At 44.0% G+C, this 17,165-nt stretch overlaps 1 protein-coding gene across 5 annotated transcripts in view; it reads left to right on the plus strand.

Moving 5' to 3' along the window:
• spryd3 (SPRY domain containing 3) overlaps nt 1-16,170 on the plus strand; it is a 53,935-nt gene extending 37,765 nt beyond the window's left edge. For 4 of the 5 annotated variants that reach the window (XM_030423805.1, XM_030423806.1, XM_030423808.1 and 1 more), the window contains exons 9-11: nt 7,779-7,898; nt 8,430-8,572; nt 10,658-12,859. In XM_030423805.1, the coding sequence (XP_030279665.1) occupies nt 7,779-7,898; nt 8,430-8,572; nt 10,658-10,792 (398 nt within the window). In that variant the 3' untranslated portion in view covers nt 10,793-12,859. Of the gene's footprint in view, nt 1-7,778; nt 7,899-8,429; nt 8,573-10,657; nt 12,860-15,815 lie in introns of those variants that run through there. The other variant, XR_003984708.1, reaches the window with a different exon arrangement.
• The last annotated feature ends 995 nt before the right edge of the window (nt 16,171-17,165 follow it).

Raw genomic sequence — 17,165 nt, forward strand, 5'->3', positions numbered from 1 at the left:
ACAGAGTTTACTAAAAAGAAGGTTTTTGAACAACTCACGTTAGCAGTAGCTTGTTCCGCTCGCCGCCGTCCTGCCAGTGGAGAAGTGTCGATCTCAGAATGTGACGTAACCTGGAGGACAGTTAAGGTAGAATGCTCCTAAAGCTTAGTTCCATATAAATGCACAGATAATTTGTTGTTTTGTCGTGAGCGAAAAACAATATTGACCTTGAAGTTGAAAAAGGAGCCTCATATAAGAAACAATACTAAAATAAAAAGCCGGAAAAGTCACGTGAGATCTCGCGTGGATAGTTGTTGCTGGAAGACAGTAGTTCCACCTTAACTGTCCTCCAGGTTACGTCACATTCTGAGATCGACACTTCTCCACTGGCAGGACGACGGCGAGCGGAACAAGCTACTGCTAACGTGAGTTGTTCAAAAACCTTCTTTTTAGTAAACTCTGTGTACACAAACAATGTTCTCAATGCTCGTGTTCATGTGTAGAGACCCTGGTGATACTACCAGCAAAGTTTCATGTTGTGTCGAGACTTCTTACTGTTTTAAAAATAGAGATTTTGATGCTAGTGTAAAAGTGCCCGTAGCACTCCCATTGAAAATGAGTTTGACCCGGAAAAACAAAACTACAGTAAATCCTAAAGGTGCCTCTTTCGTCGTAATTATGCTTTTACACGAAGGTTTGACTCCTGCATTTTGGTGAGAGTTTCACTTTAAAGTCTGTGATTTTGACTCCAGGTATATCTCAGTCATACACACACATCCTGTCAACTGTATCGCTGCTCCTTTTTGTGTAGCTTGTATAGTTTGAGTTTTGAGTCCGTTGGCCTGCGCTGGTTGTTACCTGAGTGTTTGTGTTGGGAGCGGGCCCAGCGAGGACCTCCATCCTGTGTGTTGGCTCGGGTTGGCTCCGCAAGTTAATGGGCCGTGGGGCGCTGCGAGTCCCTGTGGGCCCCTGTGGGACCTATCATGAGCAACCAGCCATCCAACCAGTGAGTGCTCCTCAGCAAGCCTCATTAACCCTGTCACCCCCCCCTTCCAAACCCCCCATCAGTGACTCACACGTGCTATGACTCAACACCCGCAGCTGAAGGTTATGCCCTACCACCACCGCCACCTCCATCCATCCATCACCACCCAGCCAACCTGAGATAATGGGGCTCATTCTTACTTCTGTGCTCTGTATCAGTGACGGGGTCTAATCTGATTCCAGCTCAGGTTCCACAAAAACAAATATTCAACACCAACATGTTGTGTCAGGGGGGATCATTTTACCGTCCTACCTAATGGGACAAAAATGGACTTGGATGACATAGTCTCTTAAAACACTTACCGGCACAAAGAGAGTTTCGAGAAAACGCACCAATTACTTTAGACCAGAGCGTGTGTGTCCTACTGCGGACGTCACCGCAACAAAGAGAATAACAGCTGCAGCTCGCAGTTATGTTTAATATCGGTTGATTAAGCTGAGAAAGAGTCATTCTTGCACACACTTTCCACCTTTGCATTGATAAATCTATTAAAGGGACAGTGTGTAACGATTTAAGTAATTTATTAACTCAAATCAACGTCTTCGTTCATAAGTAAGTCCTGATTGGTGTACAATTACCTCTGCCAACAATCTGACTTATCCTCCTGAGCGAAGAATTACCTATCTGAATATACACAGCACGGGCAAGCTCTATGGAGGCCGCCATGTCTGTCCGGTTTTAAAAAAAACTACGGACTGCCGAGAGGGACACAAAGCACTACGTGGTACTACGTAGTAAGGCTAAATGCGTTTTCGCTCAGAGCTAGCTTGACTGCGGAACTGAGAGGGAACCTCTAGTTTTATAGCCTTAATAACTAACTACATCTTTACCTCATTACTTGAATCAGTAGAGATACTCAACGCTGTTGGGAAAGAGTCCATATTTTGAAAATTAGTTTCTTGTCCGTCAGGGCCACCGTAGCTTCCGGAACGTCTCCAACGTCTTCAGAACGGGAGGGGTGAGCAAAGGAGTGTTGCAGTGTAGAACCTCACAGCTAGATGGCGCTAAATACTTGATATATTACACACTGTCCCTTTAAAGATGATTGACGATCACAAAATCTTTTGTGCCTGAAACGTCGACCTTTTTAAAGACAGGATGTAAAGACGTACAACCACTAGAGGGCGTAACTCAATTGGTCAAGGCAATTTTGTCTTGTCTTGCACGGACCACCATTTTTCCTTCGCCACTGTCCGATCTCCTCCCAGCTGTTATGTAGTGATTGTGGGCTCGGGTAACGTAACAAATCAAGGATGTTTAAAACTTCTCACCAACTCATATTACCTGTCCTCAAATAGTTCTGCCATCTTTAAAACTTCTTCTTCTTGTCTTTTGGTCTTTTGTCGCTTGAGTTATTGGCCAAACTGCTGCACTGCCCCGCACGACTACCAGAGGTCCTGCTCCGTTCGTTCATACCTGTAACCTTTCAGAAAACGTGTGGAAATATGGATGAATTTAACACTATATGCATATCGTAACGTTGTGCATGAGCATTTAGGGTAACTTTCAGTTTTCAGTGTGTAAGTTTCTCTGAGGTGGTTGAGGACAGTGATGCAGACTATGGCCAACCCATCACATAAGATGATCTCTAGTTATTATTTCAGTTAATCCTGCAGTCTGTATAATCTTGTGAAAAATGTCAACCACAATTTCCAGGAAAAACCTCGTAGTGATGATGTCATATTGCTTGTATTTTCCCTTAAACTGTCAAATAAACAGGAAATATTCTGTTTTTATCGTCACATTAAGACAAAGAAAAGCATCAAATCCTCAAATTGGAGAAGGTGGTGATTGAGAATGAAACAATCTGAGTCTGGACTGTTTATTAGACCCTTTGCAGAGAGTAAAGAACGGAGGAATCCTGTGTTGTATCTCTCAGACAGGACTCATGTTTGTTCTGTGGTCAAACGAAAACAATAAATAGCTGCAGATTATTTGTCTTTAGATCAACACGGTGTTGTACGTCACGTCATCACCACCATTCATCCTAGATTTATAACAGAAGCCAGTAACCTCTCCACCATCCTATAACCTCAGTCTTCTCATGCTTTACTGTAACCAGAGATTAATTAGATTTATTGTTCGTATACTTTTGCAAGTTGGGGCCTCACTCTCAATCAACAGTTCAACACTTGGCAAACTGAATTTATAGTAAATGCTTATGAACAAACTCTTGTGTGTGTGTGTGTGTGTGAGTCGGTGAACTCATGGGAGAATATCAATATTTATTTTTAATCTTACATGTTTTAGGAGTCTGTGAAGTCATTGTTCCCCGGGCAGGGAAGCCCAGTTCTTTCCAGACAAACTCTCATGTTACGAGAAAGCCTGTTTTCTTGTTCCCAGCTGCTCTCAGTCAGGTTCCCTCCGCCGCCACAGACGCTGCCCTCTCCTCCTGTGGGCTCGGCTCCAAACCACCAAAATCGGCTCCATTTTTTTTTTTTCGTGTTGCTGCTCGGATCACCTTTGGATCCAGCACCTGGTGGCGGTCACGGTAGCTAACTCTGTCGGCTTCTCCAACAGCTGCCACAGTTTATGATCTTGGCGTTCCCATTAACACTATCACCCGTATTCTGCTCCGTACGCTCTCGCCGGCGTCGGAGCCAAACCGTGGTCAACACCTCTGTGCTAATTTTAAACTCTCCTGGTCTCCAACACAAATTTTAACATTTTCCGCCACAGACGAGCTCCAAATTGAGCCTGCTTCCTGAATCTCGATTTCCAATCTTTTGAGCACCAAAGCGCACACAGGCAGATTATTGTCTGCTCATCAAGTGCAACGGATTCTCAAAAACTTCAAGACAAAATGTGTTTCAGCACAACTAAGATTTGGGTTGGGGTTATTTCATTTATGTCTTCTATGGAACCACAGTAATCAGAATAACCCGACATGTGCATCTTAGATTTAGACCTTCTTTATGCGTCCGTGTCGGCGATGGTCGTGGTTTGATGCATTATGTTTTTTGTTTATCCATCCATCTGGACAACGCTTCACATTTTTGTCAAACACTGAATCGGTGGCACTAATCTTGGGTGCCCATCTTGTTTATTTCCTTGAGTTATGTGCTGACATTATCCCACCGAGGATCAACCTAAAGAAATCCAGTTGTTTACTCATGATGTGTGTTTCATTAGGTCGCCTGTCGGAGTTCAAAGAGAGTCAAGAGCGTTATGAAGGAGGTCGGCGAACTAGACTAAACTTTTAGACGATTTGAACTTTAAGAGATTAACTTGTTTATGAACATTTTGTGTCTGACTCAAGGATTCCGCTGGTTGGATGTGCGTTGTGGAACGGCAACCGCTGAGGTTTTGCTCCGTGTTCCCTCGTCCGTCAACACCCAGCGGCTGCGTTTTGAGTGCAGCGCTGCCGGACAGCTGGAGTGACGACGGGGGGGGAAGTCGCGTCAGATAGATTCTCATCAGCGAGGCTGGTTGTTAAATAGAAATGTTCAGCGTGTTCAATACTTGTAAAAAGCTTTTTTCACCCTTAGCAGCCAGATAACCTTCCTGTACATCAGTCGTAAACTAGGTCTTTGTGTTGGAATTCAGTTGATGTCAACTCCGCGGATCACTGCTGCAGTCAGGCTGATAAATGGGAGTGAAGATAAATCCACTTTAAATCCTAAAAGTGAAGAAGTTATCTCTGAGCTCTCCTCCCGTCAGTCCCGAGCAGAATCTGATGTGACTCCACGGTTTTTATTCCTCCAACAGGTCGAGCTCTGCACCTTCCTCTCTCCCCTCTGAGCCGGCTCATGTTTTGTTTTGTTTTGTTTTTTGTACAGTACACTTAAAGGGACAGTGTGTAATGATTTAAGTAATTTATGAACTCAAATCAACGTCTTCGTTCATAAGTAAGTCCTCATTGGTGTACAGTTACCTCTGCCAACAATCTGACTTATCCTCCTGAGCGAAGAATTACCTATCTGAATATACATAGCACAGGCAAGCTCTATGGAGGCCGCCATGTCTTTCCGGTTTTAAAAAAAACTACGGACTGCTGAGAGGGACACAAAGCACTACGTGGTACTACGTAGTAAGGCTAAACGCGTTTTCACTCAGAGCTAGCTTGACTGCAGAACTGAGAGGGAGCTCAGCGAAAGCGCTCGTCACTAACAATAACAATAACTAACTACATCTTTACCTCAGTACTCGAATCAGTAGAAATACTCGACGCTGTTGGGAAAGAGTCCATATTTTGACAATGAGTTTCTTGTCCGTCAGGGCCACCGTAGCTTCCGGAACGTCTCCAACGCCTTCAGAACGGGAGGGGTGAACAAAGGAGTGTTGCAGTGTAGAACCTCACAGCTAGATGGCGCTAAATACTTGATACACACTGTCCCTTTAAGAATTTGTAGATTTTCTGCTGCAGCGTCCATATTTGAAGCATCATCTACTATCAAGGCTTTGTGTTCTTGTCCAAACTGATTTTTAAACTTTAACTTAATTAACAGCTAATATTGATTAACTATGAATCATTTCTGCCTTTAATAAATGACTGATTGGTAACAGAGAGCTGCAGTTTTGTGTTTTATAGATGATTAAAGGCCAGCTGGCGTTAGTGAATCATCATCAAATACGTTTGCTTGTCGTTTGAAGATTTCTCCAGTTAAGGTCACGAACATCCGTCCAGTCCTCGACGCTCCGCCGGGCTCTTCCCGTCTCTCCTGCCCCAGTGAACCAGCTCCATCGTTGGGTCCAAACCTGGACTTCCTCACCTCGGCTCACCTCCGGCTCCAGCCGTTGTCACTCTCCAAAACCCTGCTCTGCTATTTTTAGTCGCGCTGCGCCTGTGCCGGCGTGGCTCCACTGTTTGCCTTGTGTGTGGTGTTGTGACAAGGGCCCGCATGGGAGCTGTAATGATACAGTGTCTCCGTCTCCCTCCCGGTGCTCAGATAGAGATTGTTTAAACAGTATCCTGAGCCGGGGACGGGTCCCATGACAACTCCATAAATATTTACCAGCCGCAGCCACGCCGCTTCGCTTGAGGAGAGCTCGTCTGCAAGCTACCTCTGCAATGTTTTTCTTTTGCCCTTTTTTTCCATTGTTGTCGCTCACAACTGTAGTATGTGTTGTTTTGATGATTTCCTTTGGATGTCCTTTTTCTTTTTTCTTTTTTTTTTTAAACGAGAAGTGTTTTTACTAGCGTTGCTTTCACCTTTACACATCATCATCTGACTGGAATGTCAGGATGTCCTGAATGTGTGCACTGCATTGCATGTACACATGTTGCACGCTGTGGTAAACACATTAAAAAGGCGAAGCGTCGTCCACGTCTCGGAAGTCGAGTTCGCCCAATCGGACGCGTAACAGAGCTTTTCAAGACCTGCAGTTTCCTCAAAAAAGAAAGTATTAAAGTCTGAAATACTTTCTCTTCCCTGCAGCGGGCAGTTACGTTATAAAGTGTTTTTGCATCTGATTGCAGGCTGTCAGGAGACACTCACAAACCTTAAGTAGGATTGATGTGAGGATTATGCTGCAGGAGGTTATTTAATCTTTTCTTGTGGAACTTCAGTCAACAACAACAGACCTGCAGCGAAAACTGTCACTACTGTGGCAACATCAGCGAGGAATCCCACCCAGCGACGACGGGCAAATGTTGATTCTCGGCATAAACTTTTTACAAACGCGTCTTTTACTTGCAAACAGTAAAGAGTCGAGATAGAAATGATCTGAACTTCTTTGGCTTCGCGCTGTCAGAAGCTAATATTTTGACAGCACGCTGCGGTCTCTCTTCAGCGCTCGCTGTCGTACCGGTGAAGCCAAGAGCGAGTTCTGCCTCGTCATATCTGCTCGTCTCTGTTTTGGTAGTTGCACGCTTACCTGGAACTCCTGTCACAAATCAATCCATCCATCCATCATCCGCTAATTATTCCGTACATCTTATCTCATCTAATAAATCACTAAGTGGAGCTCAAACGCTGCCAAGGCCCAACAGTTATTTGGTTCACGTAGAATTGTACTCACTCATAGATAGCAACCACCAAAATACGCTTGATTTATTTATTTATTCTTTCCGTCAGGGGGGTCTAATCTTGGCCGAGTCCCATCCTCCCTCCAAGTTTCAGGAAATCTGTTGAGTCATTTTTGTGTAATCCTGCTGACGAACCAACCAATCAACAGACACATGGGTGAAAACAGGTAACGGGTAATAAGTCAAGCAAAGGTTACGTTAGTCTTTCACGTTGTCCGTGTCTTAAAAAGTCCGTCATTGTCTTTTATCACTGGCAGTTTTTATATATTTTTGGCATGGGGTTGTTTAATAGCAAAACCGCTCGATCACAACGATATTTTGCATTTTTAAGTGTATCGAGAGAAAGATGTCGACACCAAGCAAAGCAGATGAGTGCAGTGACAGCAGGGGCACTAAAACACCAGCAGCAGCTGGACAACGAGGTCAAAGACACGACTAGACAATAGCTGATTAATATGAACACTTGCGATCAGTTGGACAAAGGTTTGCTGCAGGTGGTTTACAGGTGTGTTGTGGGTGAATCCCTCAACGTTACGCCCTCAAATGTTATCAGATTTGTCTGTCAGATTTCAGTAAATGACAGAAAATGTTCAGATAAACCGATCCTGGAATTCAAGCCGCTCTTTAACAGGTGTAACGGGTTTTAAATAGCATTTTACGCGGGATTAAAGAGGTCTTATAAATCATCAATCTAAGTTTGAGAACGCTGCAGAAGAACAGACAGAAACATGTTTCCACAGAGTAAGTTGACCTATAGCTTCCTTCTCGTTTTCTCCTCTCTTACAGACGACGGGAAGATCTTCCACGGCAGCGGGGTCGGCGACGCTTTCGGTCCTCGCTGCTTCAAAGGTGACATCATGGGCTGCGGCATCATGTTCCCCCGAGACTACATCCTGGATGGAGAAGGTGAGGGCGCAGGGTTCAGGTGCTACGAGCACAGCGTCACTCCATGAAGCGGTTGGCGTGTCTGTGGGAGGCTGCGCTCTTTAAACATGCTTATCGTAGGTTTAAGCGCGGGGAGGTTGCGGCAACATTCGGTCTTAACGGAGTCCTTTGTGTTGCCTGTGGGAAAGAAACTGGATGCAAACCAAGATCCCCCGCAGGGAGAACAGAGGAGCCACTAGAGTCGAGGGGAAGTTCTTAACTCCCCCTCCCTCCTTCCTTGAGGGACAAATATAGTCTTTCCTGCTCTCAGGTGATTTCAAAACATCCGATTCACATCACCAAACCTGTAATTACAGTGCAGTTAGCGTCTGTAGTATCAAAATTACAGACGCCGCAAGAAAGCAGCGAGTGTCATCGAACCTCACAGGGGCCCGTGAACAAAACACAACATGTCTGGTTTTGGCATCGATTGACATTTTGTTGCCGTCTCATGTCTCTGTGCTGCGTTTCGAGTAAACCTCAAACACACCGAGCTCTCTCTTCCGTCCTCAGGTGACGTGGACGACTGGGATCGGCTGGAGGTCCGACCGGGTCACGCCGGCGTCCAGAATGTTCTGTACCTCAACGACGAAGAGGAGGAGGAAGAGGAGGATGGGGAAGAAGCGGAGCAGGGGCAGGACGTCAGGAAGGTCACGGTGAGGAATAATCACGACGTAACACAGCTGTGTTAACCATCGCTGCACTTACTCCACATGAACCTCATGTTTTTAGATTAATTAGAGTTTTATATTTAAATCAGGACATATTGTGGGCCTGCATTTGACCACCTGGGGGCAGTGTAACAAAGTGTAAACACAACTGACTTTTCACCTTCTCATCAGCTTAATAGCAAACAACTAATAACATATCAGTCAACATAAGCATTCATCTGGGTCGTGTTTGTATCCACCTGATGAAAGCAACAATATTTACTCTCACTTTGACTGATTTCATCAACTCCTGAGGGGAAACGTCGTGCAGAAGGACAGATGAACAACACGCTGAAACGTACTTTCAAGCTCCGTAAAGCCGAAGAGCTGCAGATTCATCTGATAATTTCCAGAAAATATTGATTATAAACACTTGTGGAACCACAAACATGCTTTCCAATCTCTGCATTACAGTTCCACTCAGACTCTTTGTGGCCAAGCTTTAAAAACATCCCCCAACTCTGCAGATTATATGAAAAATCAGATGATAAAGAGGAAGCAGAAACAGGAAAAAAAAAACAACAAATGTGAAAGTAATTTCCAGATGTTGTTACAATTATTATAAAAAAAAAAAACACTTTGGAAAAACCCACAGCAGTAAAAATCGAACAGATAACTTTGTGGTTTCTCTCGTTGTGAAGCCATTTGAAGTCAGAATTTCCGAGTCCCCAGTCGGCACATTAGCCTGGAACCTCACCAACCCCAACCTCGAAAAAGATGGTAGAATATACAGTTTATTAGCACTCGGTCCAAGATCTGTCTGTGGACATGTTGCTTCTGTGGTTTTTATGACAAAAATGCTCAGAAGTCGACGGGGATCTATTAATTTTTTTCCTCGTTGGATGGTTTAATGTAAATTTGTGGTTGGTTAATGTCTTCTTGGAAAGACCTTCTTCTTCTTCTTCTTCTTCTTCTTCTTCTTCTTCTTCTTCTTCTTCTTCTTCTTCTTCTTCTTCTTCTTCTTCTTCTTCTTCTTCTTCTTCTTCTTCTTCTTCTTCTTCTTCTTCTTCTTCTTCTTCTTCTTCTTCTTCTTCTTCTTCTTCTTCTTCTTCTTCTTCTTCTTCTTCTTCTTCTTCTTCTTCTTCTTCTTCTTCTTCTTCAGTCCGTCCACGAGTCGCCCTCCACTCGGATCGTCCTCACGCTGCTGCTGCTGCGATGTTCCAGCTGTTGTTTGTTGTTGTTGTTTTAATTACTGCAGTTTCACTTCGCCCTGACTCGCACCCGCTGGGCCGACTTGCCTACACGGTTGTGCAAGTCGAGGCCGGAGGTGGGGGTTCACGCGGTGCTGAAACCCAAGTGGGTGAGAATGGAAGAGGCCGAGCCGTAATCCAGGGATTTGTCAATATTTACTCAGCAGGACACATTACCCTCAATGCACCGCTCGCTGATGTCCCAGAAGGCCTCTGTGGGCACGGCTGCACGTGCGTGCGTCTGTCGGGGGGGGGCCGCTGGCGTTCGCATCAGCGAGGCCTGTTGCAGTTTCACTCGCCCTTCATCTCTAATTGAATAGCGGTTAAGCCTCCTTTTTTTTTTTTTTTTCTTCGAGTGGGTGGTACAGTAAATGTTTGATATGTGACTCAGCCTGATTTATCGGAGACACACACTCCGGTACTTCACTTGTTGTTTTAGTGTGGCGGTGTTTGCTCTCAGACTTGGAAAGAAGCCCTCGGTATTAGCATTGAAAAGCTTGTTGATGTTTCTTTTGAGAACAGCTGGATAATGTTTGATCACTCGCTGATTTAGTAGAGACATGTACTGTAAACACTGGCTCCCCCCCCCCCTCAGAAAAAGACAGACATTACTGTGTCACCTGTTTGTTTAACGATATTTCCTAACTGCACATAATTCCCGTGTACGACTCGCACACTGAGAGCTCTCAGATGAAGTTTGCGCTCCGATCAGTCATTATGAAAAGACTTTTTTCTTTCATGACTAATTGTTCCAACGCTCCATCGGTGGATTTACAGTGAAAGGCGGGATTGTGCTTTGTGGGGTTTTAACTCTCACTGTCGCCCCCCTGTGGTCCTGCAGGTGTTCTTCACCAGGAACGGGAAGCTGATGGGTCGGAGGGAGATGGCGGTTCCTCCGGGGGGGCTCTACCCCACAGTGGGGATGCTGAGCAGCGGCGAAAAGGTGAAGGTGGATCTGCATCCCCTCAGCGGATGATCCGGGAGCGCCGACTGGACTCGTGACGCCCTGCAAACAGCTGGCTGCGCTGTAGAGCTCACCCACGGTAGCCTAGCATGCTGCTCACACTCAGTTCAGCCGCACACACGCACGCACGCACGCCGCCGTCTTCCTCGACTCCGCCACGGCTTTAATTTATAAGACTTTGTACATTTCACCGCCATCACAGACACACGAGCAAGACCGTCGGCAGAGCGAGAGAGGGGGGGGGGAGCCGAAGAAGACTCCTGGAAGATATTTAACTGTTAATTCTATGCAATCTGTACTGCTTTCATCGTCACGTCTAACCTCCTCCTGCATGCAGTGCGTCTCTGAAACACGGAGCTGTTAAATCCCTCTCATGAGGTCTGGCACGCTTAGTTTATTTCATTTGTCACGACCCCAAGCAAAGCAGAGCGAGGCCAACAGTTGTGCCGAGTCAGAGCTCGTGGGTGGTTTAAGTTTCAGGGAATACACCCTCTCTCATTCTCTCTCTCTCTCACACTCTTTCTCACCCTCCCTCCTCCTCCTCTCCCTCCTCCTCCTCCTCCTCCTCCTCTCCCTGTCCTCTGTCGGGGTGAGGCTGCCCTCCTGTGAGCGATCAGGGACCTGCTGCCGCTGCCCCACCTCGCTCGCTGCTCTCCCGGAGCTTGGCTGGATGTGAACAGTGGATCTATTTCCACGCTTTATTTTCTATGAGATTATTTTAGAGGATTATTATTATTATTATTATTATTAACAGGTCTGGTCGTCACAAACCTCACGTGAGACGCTCTCGCTGAGCCAGCCTCAGATTCAGATGTGTCCCGAGAGAGGATGAATAAGATCTCTGAGCCAGACCGCAAAGAAAAAAAAACACGTCAGGTATATTTTCTAACGAGGGATCCGGTCATTTTTAAGTTTATCTGATGATTCAAGAGTTCAGGGAATGTTTTGGGTTTTTTTTTGCACTTTGAGAACGTGAGATGGTCCCGTGGAAGGGAAGCTGAATCACTCCAGTCTGATGCAACAGCAGCCATAAAAACAACCGTAGAGTCAAATAAACAGTTCTGACAGCAACATTTAACTCACACTGAAGTATCCGTTACAGGTTTACTGGACTGCATCACACTGTGAAGTGTTACACTGTGTTTTTTAAAGGATGAGTTCACACAATATTTTAAGAAATGCTGATGGAAAAAGTAAGGTGACGTTCCGTAGTCGGTAAAACATTCTAAGATAAGATAACTCGTCACAGCAGCTCGAGAGTCAGAAGCAGAAACAAAGCTGAATAGATAAAGAAGATAAACGAGACAAAGGAAGAAGATGGTGATTTCTTTTTTAAAGCCTGAATATAAAAACATAAGATGGCTTCAGACAGCTCATCCGGCTTTTATCCAACTCTCAGGAAGCCGTGAGATCCCAGATTTGGTTTGAGAAAATAATATTTACAACCTTTTTTTTTAAACTGTAATCTTCATCTTAGCGGTTAAGCTAAACGTGTTAGCATGCACCCCCCCCCTGTCTTTTCAAAATTAATTTGGGATCTTTGGTGTTCTGGAGTCTCTGACAACTCCTGGAGCCATTTAATGTTTTAAGTGTTTGATTTTTTGGACATTTTAAAACAAATCTCCATCGACTTCAGTTGTTCAGGAGAATTCTGCGACGCTGTTCTGCTGCTGAAGCTCCAGAAATGTTCTGTGGAGTTAAAAACTTCCCCCGACTTTCCCACCAGCACTTTGGTGAGTTAATATCGACTGAATGTTAATTTCTTTTGTGAACTCTTCCTTTAATATTTTGTTCTCCTCTTGCACAGCTTTTAGTCGCTGTGCATATAATTTTCCCTGAATATGAACGATTATTTCCCGTCTTATTTTTTCCTTTCCCGAACATTTTTTTTTAACCTGAAAGTTACGCTGAGATATTTTGCAGATACTTTTAACAGATTTCTACGAGCCAAGAAATATAAAATCAGCTCACAGTTCATTTCATGCTTTTTGATGGTCGGGAGATGATTTTCCTCTCCGTGACGCCATGTGTGATATCGAATTAACTGCTGGATGTCGATAAAGACAATGATGTTCGGCTGCTGCGTGAGCTGCATGTTTAAAGACTTTAATGATGCGTCTGTGTGTCTGCAGCACCGGGGCCCGTGTCACAAAGCCACATTTTAGCGCGTTAGCCGTGTTATCTGTTTCTTTCTGGTATCATAAAAAAAGCTGGCTCACTTTTAATCGTGTTAGATCACCATGGTAACTAATGCTGGACAGAACGAAACCCAATCAAAACAGCCCGTCTACCGGCCAATCGGATTAGAATCGAGTCATCATTCCTTCGGGGTCCAGACACGGAGGTTTTCCTCCTGAGCTCCTGTTACCTGTAAACTGAGTTAGCAGGTAACGAGAGAGGAAGGAGAGATGAAAATCAACAGTGTTTACGCGATAATAACGTCAAAGATGGAAGAAACACTCGGCTCAGGGCTGCGACTAACAATTATTCTTCTGACGGATTAATCTGCCGTTTCCTTTGTTTTCTCGATTGTGTAAAAAAAATACCTGTTACCGTTTTTTATAAAACACAGATCCATCTTTGTCTTTATGTTTGTTTTGTCCGACCAAACGTCTAAAACACAAAAATAATCAATTAGTTACAATATGAGAAGATAATAAACAGCAAATAGTCAAAAATGTTCCTGGTAAAATTGTAAATTATGATGCAACAATGATCACCTCACTAATCATGAATTCAATCGCAATCCTGATATCTGTGGAAATAATCACAATATGACAGTTTATTTATTTAAAGGAGAATTTGCGGCCGACCGACGCGATCCAGCTGCGATGGCTGCAGCGTCATCCTGCTTGTTCTCGTCACTGACGGGTTGAGGTTGTTGTTCTAAGCGAGCGGGAATCATCCCTGCAGAGTCAGAGACCTTTCTGTTGATAGTAAACTCAAACTCAAGGCTCGCTGGAGGAGATTCGGTGCTCGGAAACGTCTCGAGAGGCGAGTTAGTGCAGGAGGACGACGCTGGAGACGTGAGTCAGAGCTGGGGAGAGGAGGAACTGCCAAGAAAGTATTTCCAAATTCATGGCTGAATATTCAACTGACTGACAACTAACCTTTCACGAGATCTGCTGGGACTTGTTTCTGGTAACAAAAAGGATTTTAACTTAACAAAATGTCTCTTTCTGTAGGAATTGTTTGCGTAATGTTCAGCCTCGGCCTGTCCGACTCTGACAGTCGGAGTTGCCCCAAAGGATTACATTGCAGCTGTTTCAGTTTTGTTGCTGCCACTAATTCCAAAACTTTTCGTACGTATGAATCATTTACACACCAAAACAAGTTTAAAGTCACCAGATTCCCCTTAAAGTACTTTGAATTATAAGTACTTAGAAGGTGGCTGAATGCACCTTAAAGCGAAACCCTCCTCAAAATGCAACCTAGGCTTTTTTTGTGAATGTGCCCGAGTCAAACCTTTATGTAAAAGCATAATTACGATGAAAGAGGCACTTTAAGATTTACCGTATTTTTGTTTACGGGTCATTTTCAATGGGAGTGCTACGGGCACTTTTACGATAGCATCAAAATCTCTATTTTTAAAACGGTAAGAAGTCTCGACACAACATGACACTTTGCTGGTAGTATCACCAGGGTCTCTACACATGAACACGAGCATTGAGAACGTTGTTTGTGTACACAGAGTTTACTAAAAAGAAGGTTTTTGAACAACTCACGTTAGCAGTAGCTTGTTCCGCTCGCCGCCGTCCTGCCAGTGGAGAAGTGTCGATCTCAGAATGTGACGTAACCTGGAGGACAGTTAAGGTGGAACGCTCCTAAAGCTTAGTTCCATATAAATGCAGGATAATTAGTTGTTTTGTTGTTAGCGTAAAACAATATTGACCTTGAAGTTGAAAAAGGAGCCTCATGTAAGAAACAATACTAAAATCAAAAGCCGGAAAAGTCACGTGAGATATCACGTGGATAGTTGTTAATGGAAGACAGTAGTTCCACCTTAAATGTCTGTTTTTGTGCTGGTGGTGTGCTGTGTGTTCAAAAACTCTCTTTTTAGTAAAAGAACAAACAATGTTCTCAATGCTCGTGTTCATGTGTAGAGACCCTGGTGATACTACGAGCAAAGTTTCATGTTGTGTCGAGCCTTCTTAGTGTTTTAAAAATACAGATTTGATGCTATCGCTAATTTGCCCCGTAGCACTCCCACTGAAAATGAGCTTGACCCTCAAACGAAAATACGGTAAATCTTAAAAGTGCCTCTTTCGTCGTAATTATGCTTTTACACAAAGGTTTGACTCGAGTACATTCACAAAAAAAGCCCAGGTTGCATTTTGCCGGCTGCATTCCGCCATAAAACAGAAGAAGAAGCTGCAGTAAATGTTAGCAAGCTAGCTGCTAACACAGTGTGTGGCTATAATATTGCTCTCCACCTCCCAACAATCATATTTTGAATTAAAGAGACAAAACACAATAAAGTTAAAGACAAATTTAACTGATAGCATCTGTGAAAATATCGTTATCGTGAATTCTTTGGTCGGCGATGATCGTGACAAACGTAACATCAGTCAGGTGACTTTGTGAAATCGGCCCCGGAGATTCAAAAACAATCTGTGTTGATGATGAATGAGAAATACCGTTTGTCGTGTCGTGTCAGTGGGAGCTGGTTTCCACACAACTTGATCAATTTGTTTGCTTTGTTTTTGTTTGGAGTGCGTTCGACTGAAGGGAAACTGTTTCACCTAAATCAGTTCACCAGACTCTTCATCGAGATCCTGCACATCTGTATTTTCTCCCATCACGACATCTGCAGCCCTGTAAAGTTAACTATGAAGTAAAAAAAAACTCGTCTGTACCTTCCTGTCGGGTGCAAACAGAAACGCTAGAATATAACAACCATGTAAAAGTACTACACAGGGTTTAACTGTTGAATCATATCTGCTGGAGATTTTTTTTGTTCGTAGCTGTTTGTTTGTTTTTAGAGCCATGGATGATGATGAAGATGATGATGCTGATGATGATTCTCCTCCTGCAGGGCTGGATCGAGACTTCTGTTCGGTTCGGGTCGTGTTTTTCAGCCCGGGCTGTTCAAACTTATGCTAGACAGTGCAAAGATGTTAAACGAGACACTGATGTGGACGTCTGGGCCACGTCGAAGTTCAGGGTATTAAAGTTCACTTAACGTTGAAGTTTACTCAGAATCTTTTAAGTTTACAGAAAGTTTCACGGCTCAACCAAATTAGAGCGAAATCTGATTGATGAGTGTTCGTAGCGTCTCCGACTTTACTCACCAAGGACTCCTGTAATAATTCCTCGCCTTGTTGACTTGCACTATAAAGGCCTTGTTCAGTACATGTGTGATTATCAATAAAGGTTTCAGTAATGTAACAGAAGTCGTGGGATGTTTTTCTGTGAAATGTTTTTTTTTTCCCATGTTTGTAGAGTTTGGAAGTTGTGCTTTATTAATGGTCCTTTTATATTTTTTAAAGATGAGTTATACGATGATAATCACAACCTTTTCATTACCAGATTGAGAAAGGTGAATATTGTTTTAATGTATTAAAGAAAACAAAGAAAATACTCACATTTACCCATCAGCACGTGGACATTCTGACCCCGCGACTACCCAGAAGTCGTGACGTCATTATTATTACTTATAGTCGGACCACAAACCTCTTCAAACTTGAGTTTTTATGACAATCACACACCTGAAGAGTTTCCTGACTGCATCGCACACGGTTGTGATGATGTCACGGCGACAAAATCTGACAGAACACCTGACAAAATACTCAAAATCACCGTTGGTTCTTGTTACAAAATGTGTCTCCAGGACCACGTTTTGCCATGAAGACACACACACACACACACACAGGCTGACGAGGTGAAAGCATTACCAGATGATGCTGTCACAGCTGGTAGAGAAATCAAGTCTGTGGTTAGTCGTTATTAATTTGTTACCAGCCGCAACAGCTGTGTGTGTGTTCTCACTGTGTGTGTGTGTGTGTGTGTGTGTGTGTGTGATCAAACCTCTTCAGTGTTTCTAACTAAAAACGTCAGACTGGCTCTCTTGCATATAAAACATATATAGATGATAAACTGAGTTTACCAGACGGTGTTGATTTTATATGCAACAGCCAGTCTGACACTGTGTTTGGTGAACAGGCTGAAGAGGTTTGGAGTCGGTGTTGGCGTCCTGGAAACGGACGGTGCGTACGTCAGTCTGATGGAGAGCGTTCTCGTCTTTTATAGTTCTGTTTGGGAACCCGACCTTCGTAAAAAGAAACGAGCTGAACAGGATCGTTAAGACAGCAGGGAAGATAATCGACCACCAACAGAGACGACGATGCGGAAAACGGCTCGTTTATCCCAATTACAGTAAATGTCA

The sequence above is a fragment of the Sparus aurata genome, chromosome 7 (assembly GCF_900880675.1).
Source record: "Sparus aurata chromosome 7, fSpaAur1.1, whole genome shotgun sequence".
In the NCBI taxonomy this organism is placed as follows: Eukaryota; Metazoa; Chordata; class Actinopteri; order Spariformes; family Sparidae; genus Sparus; species Sparus aurata.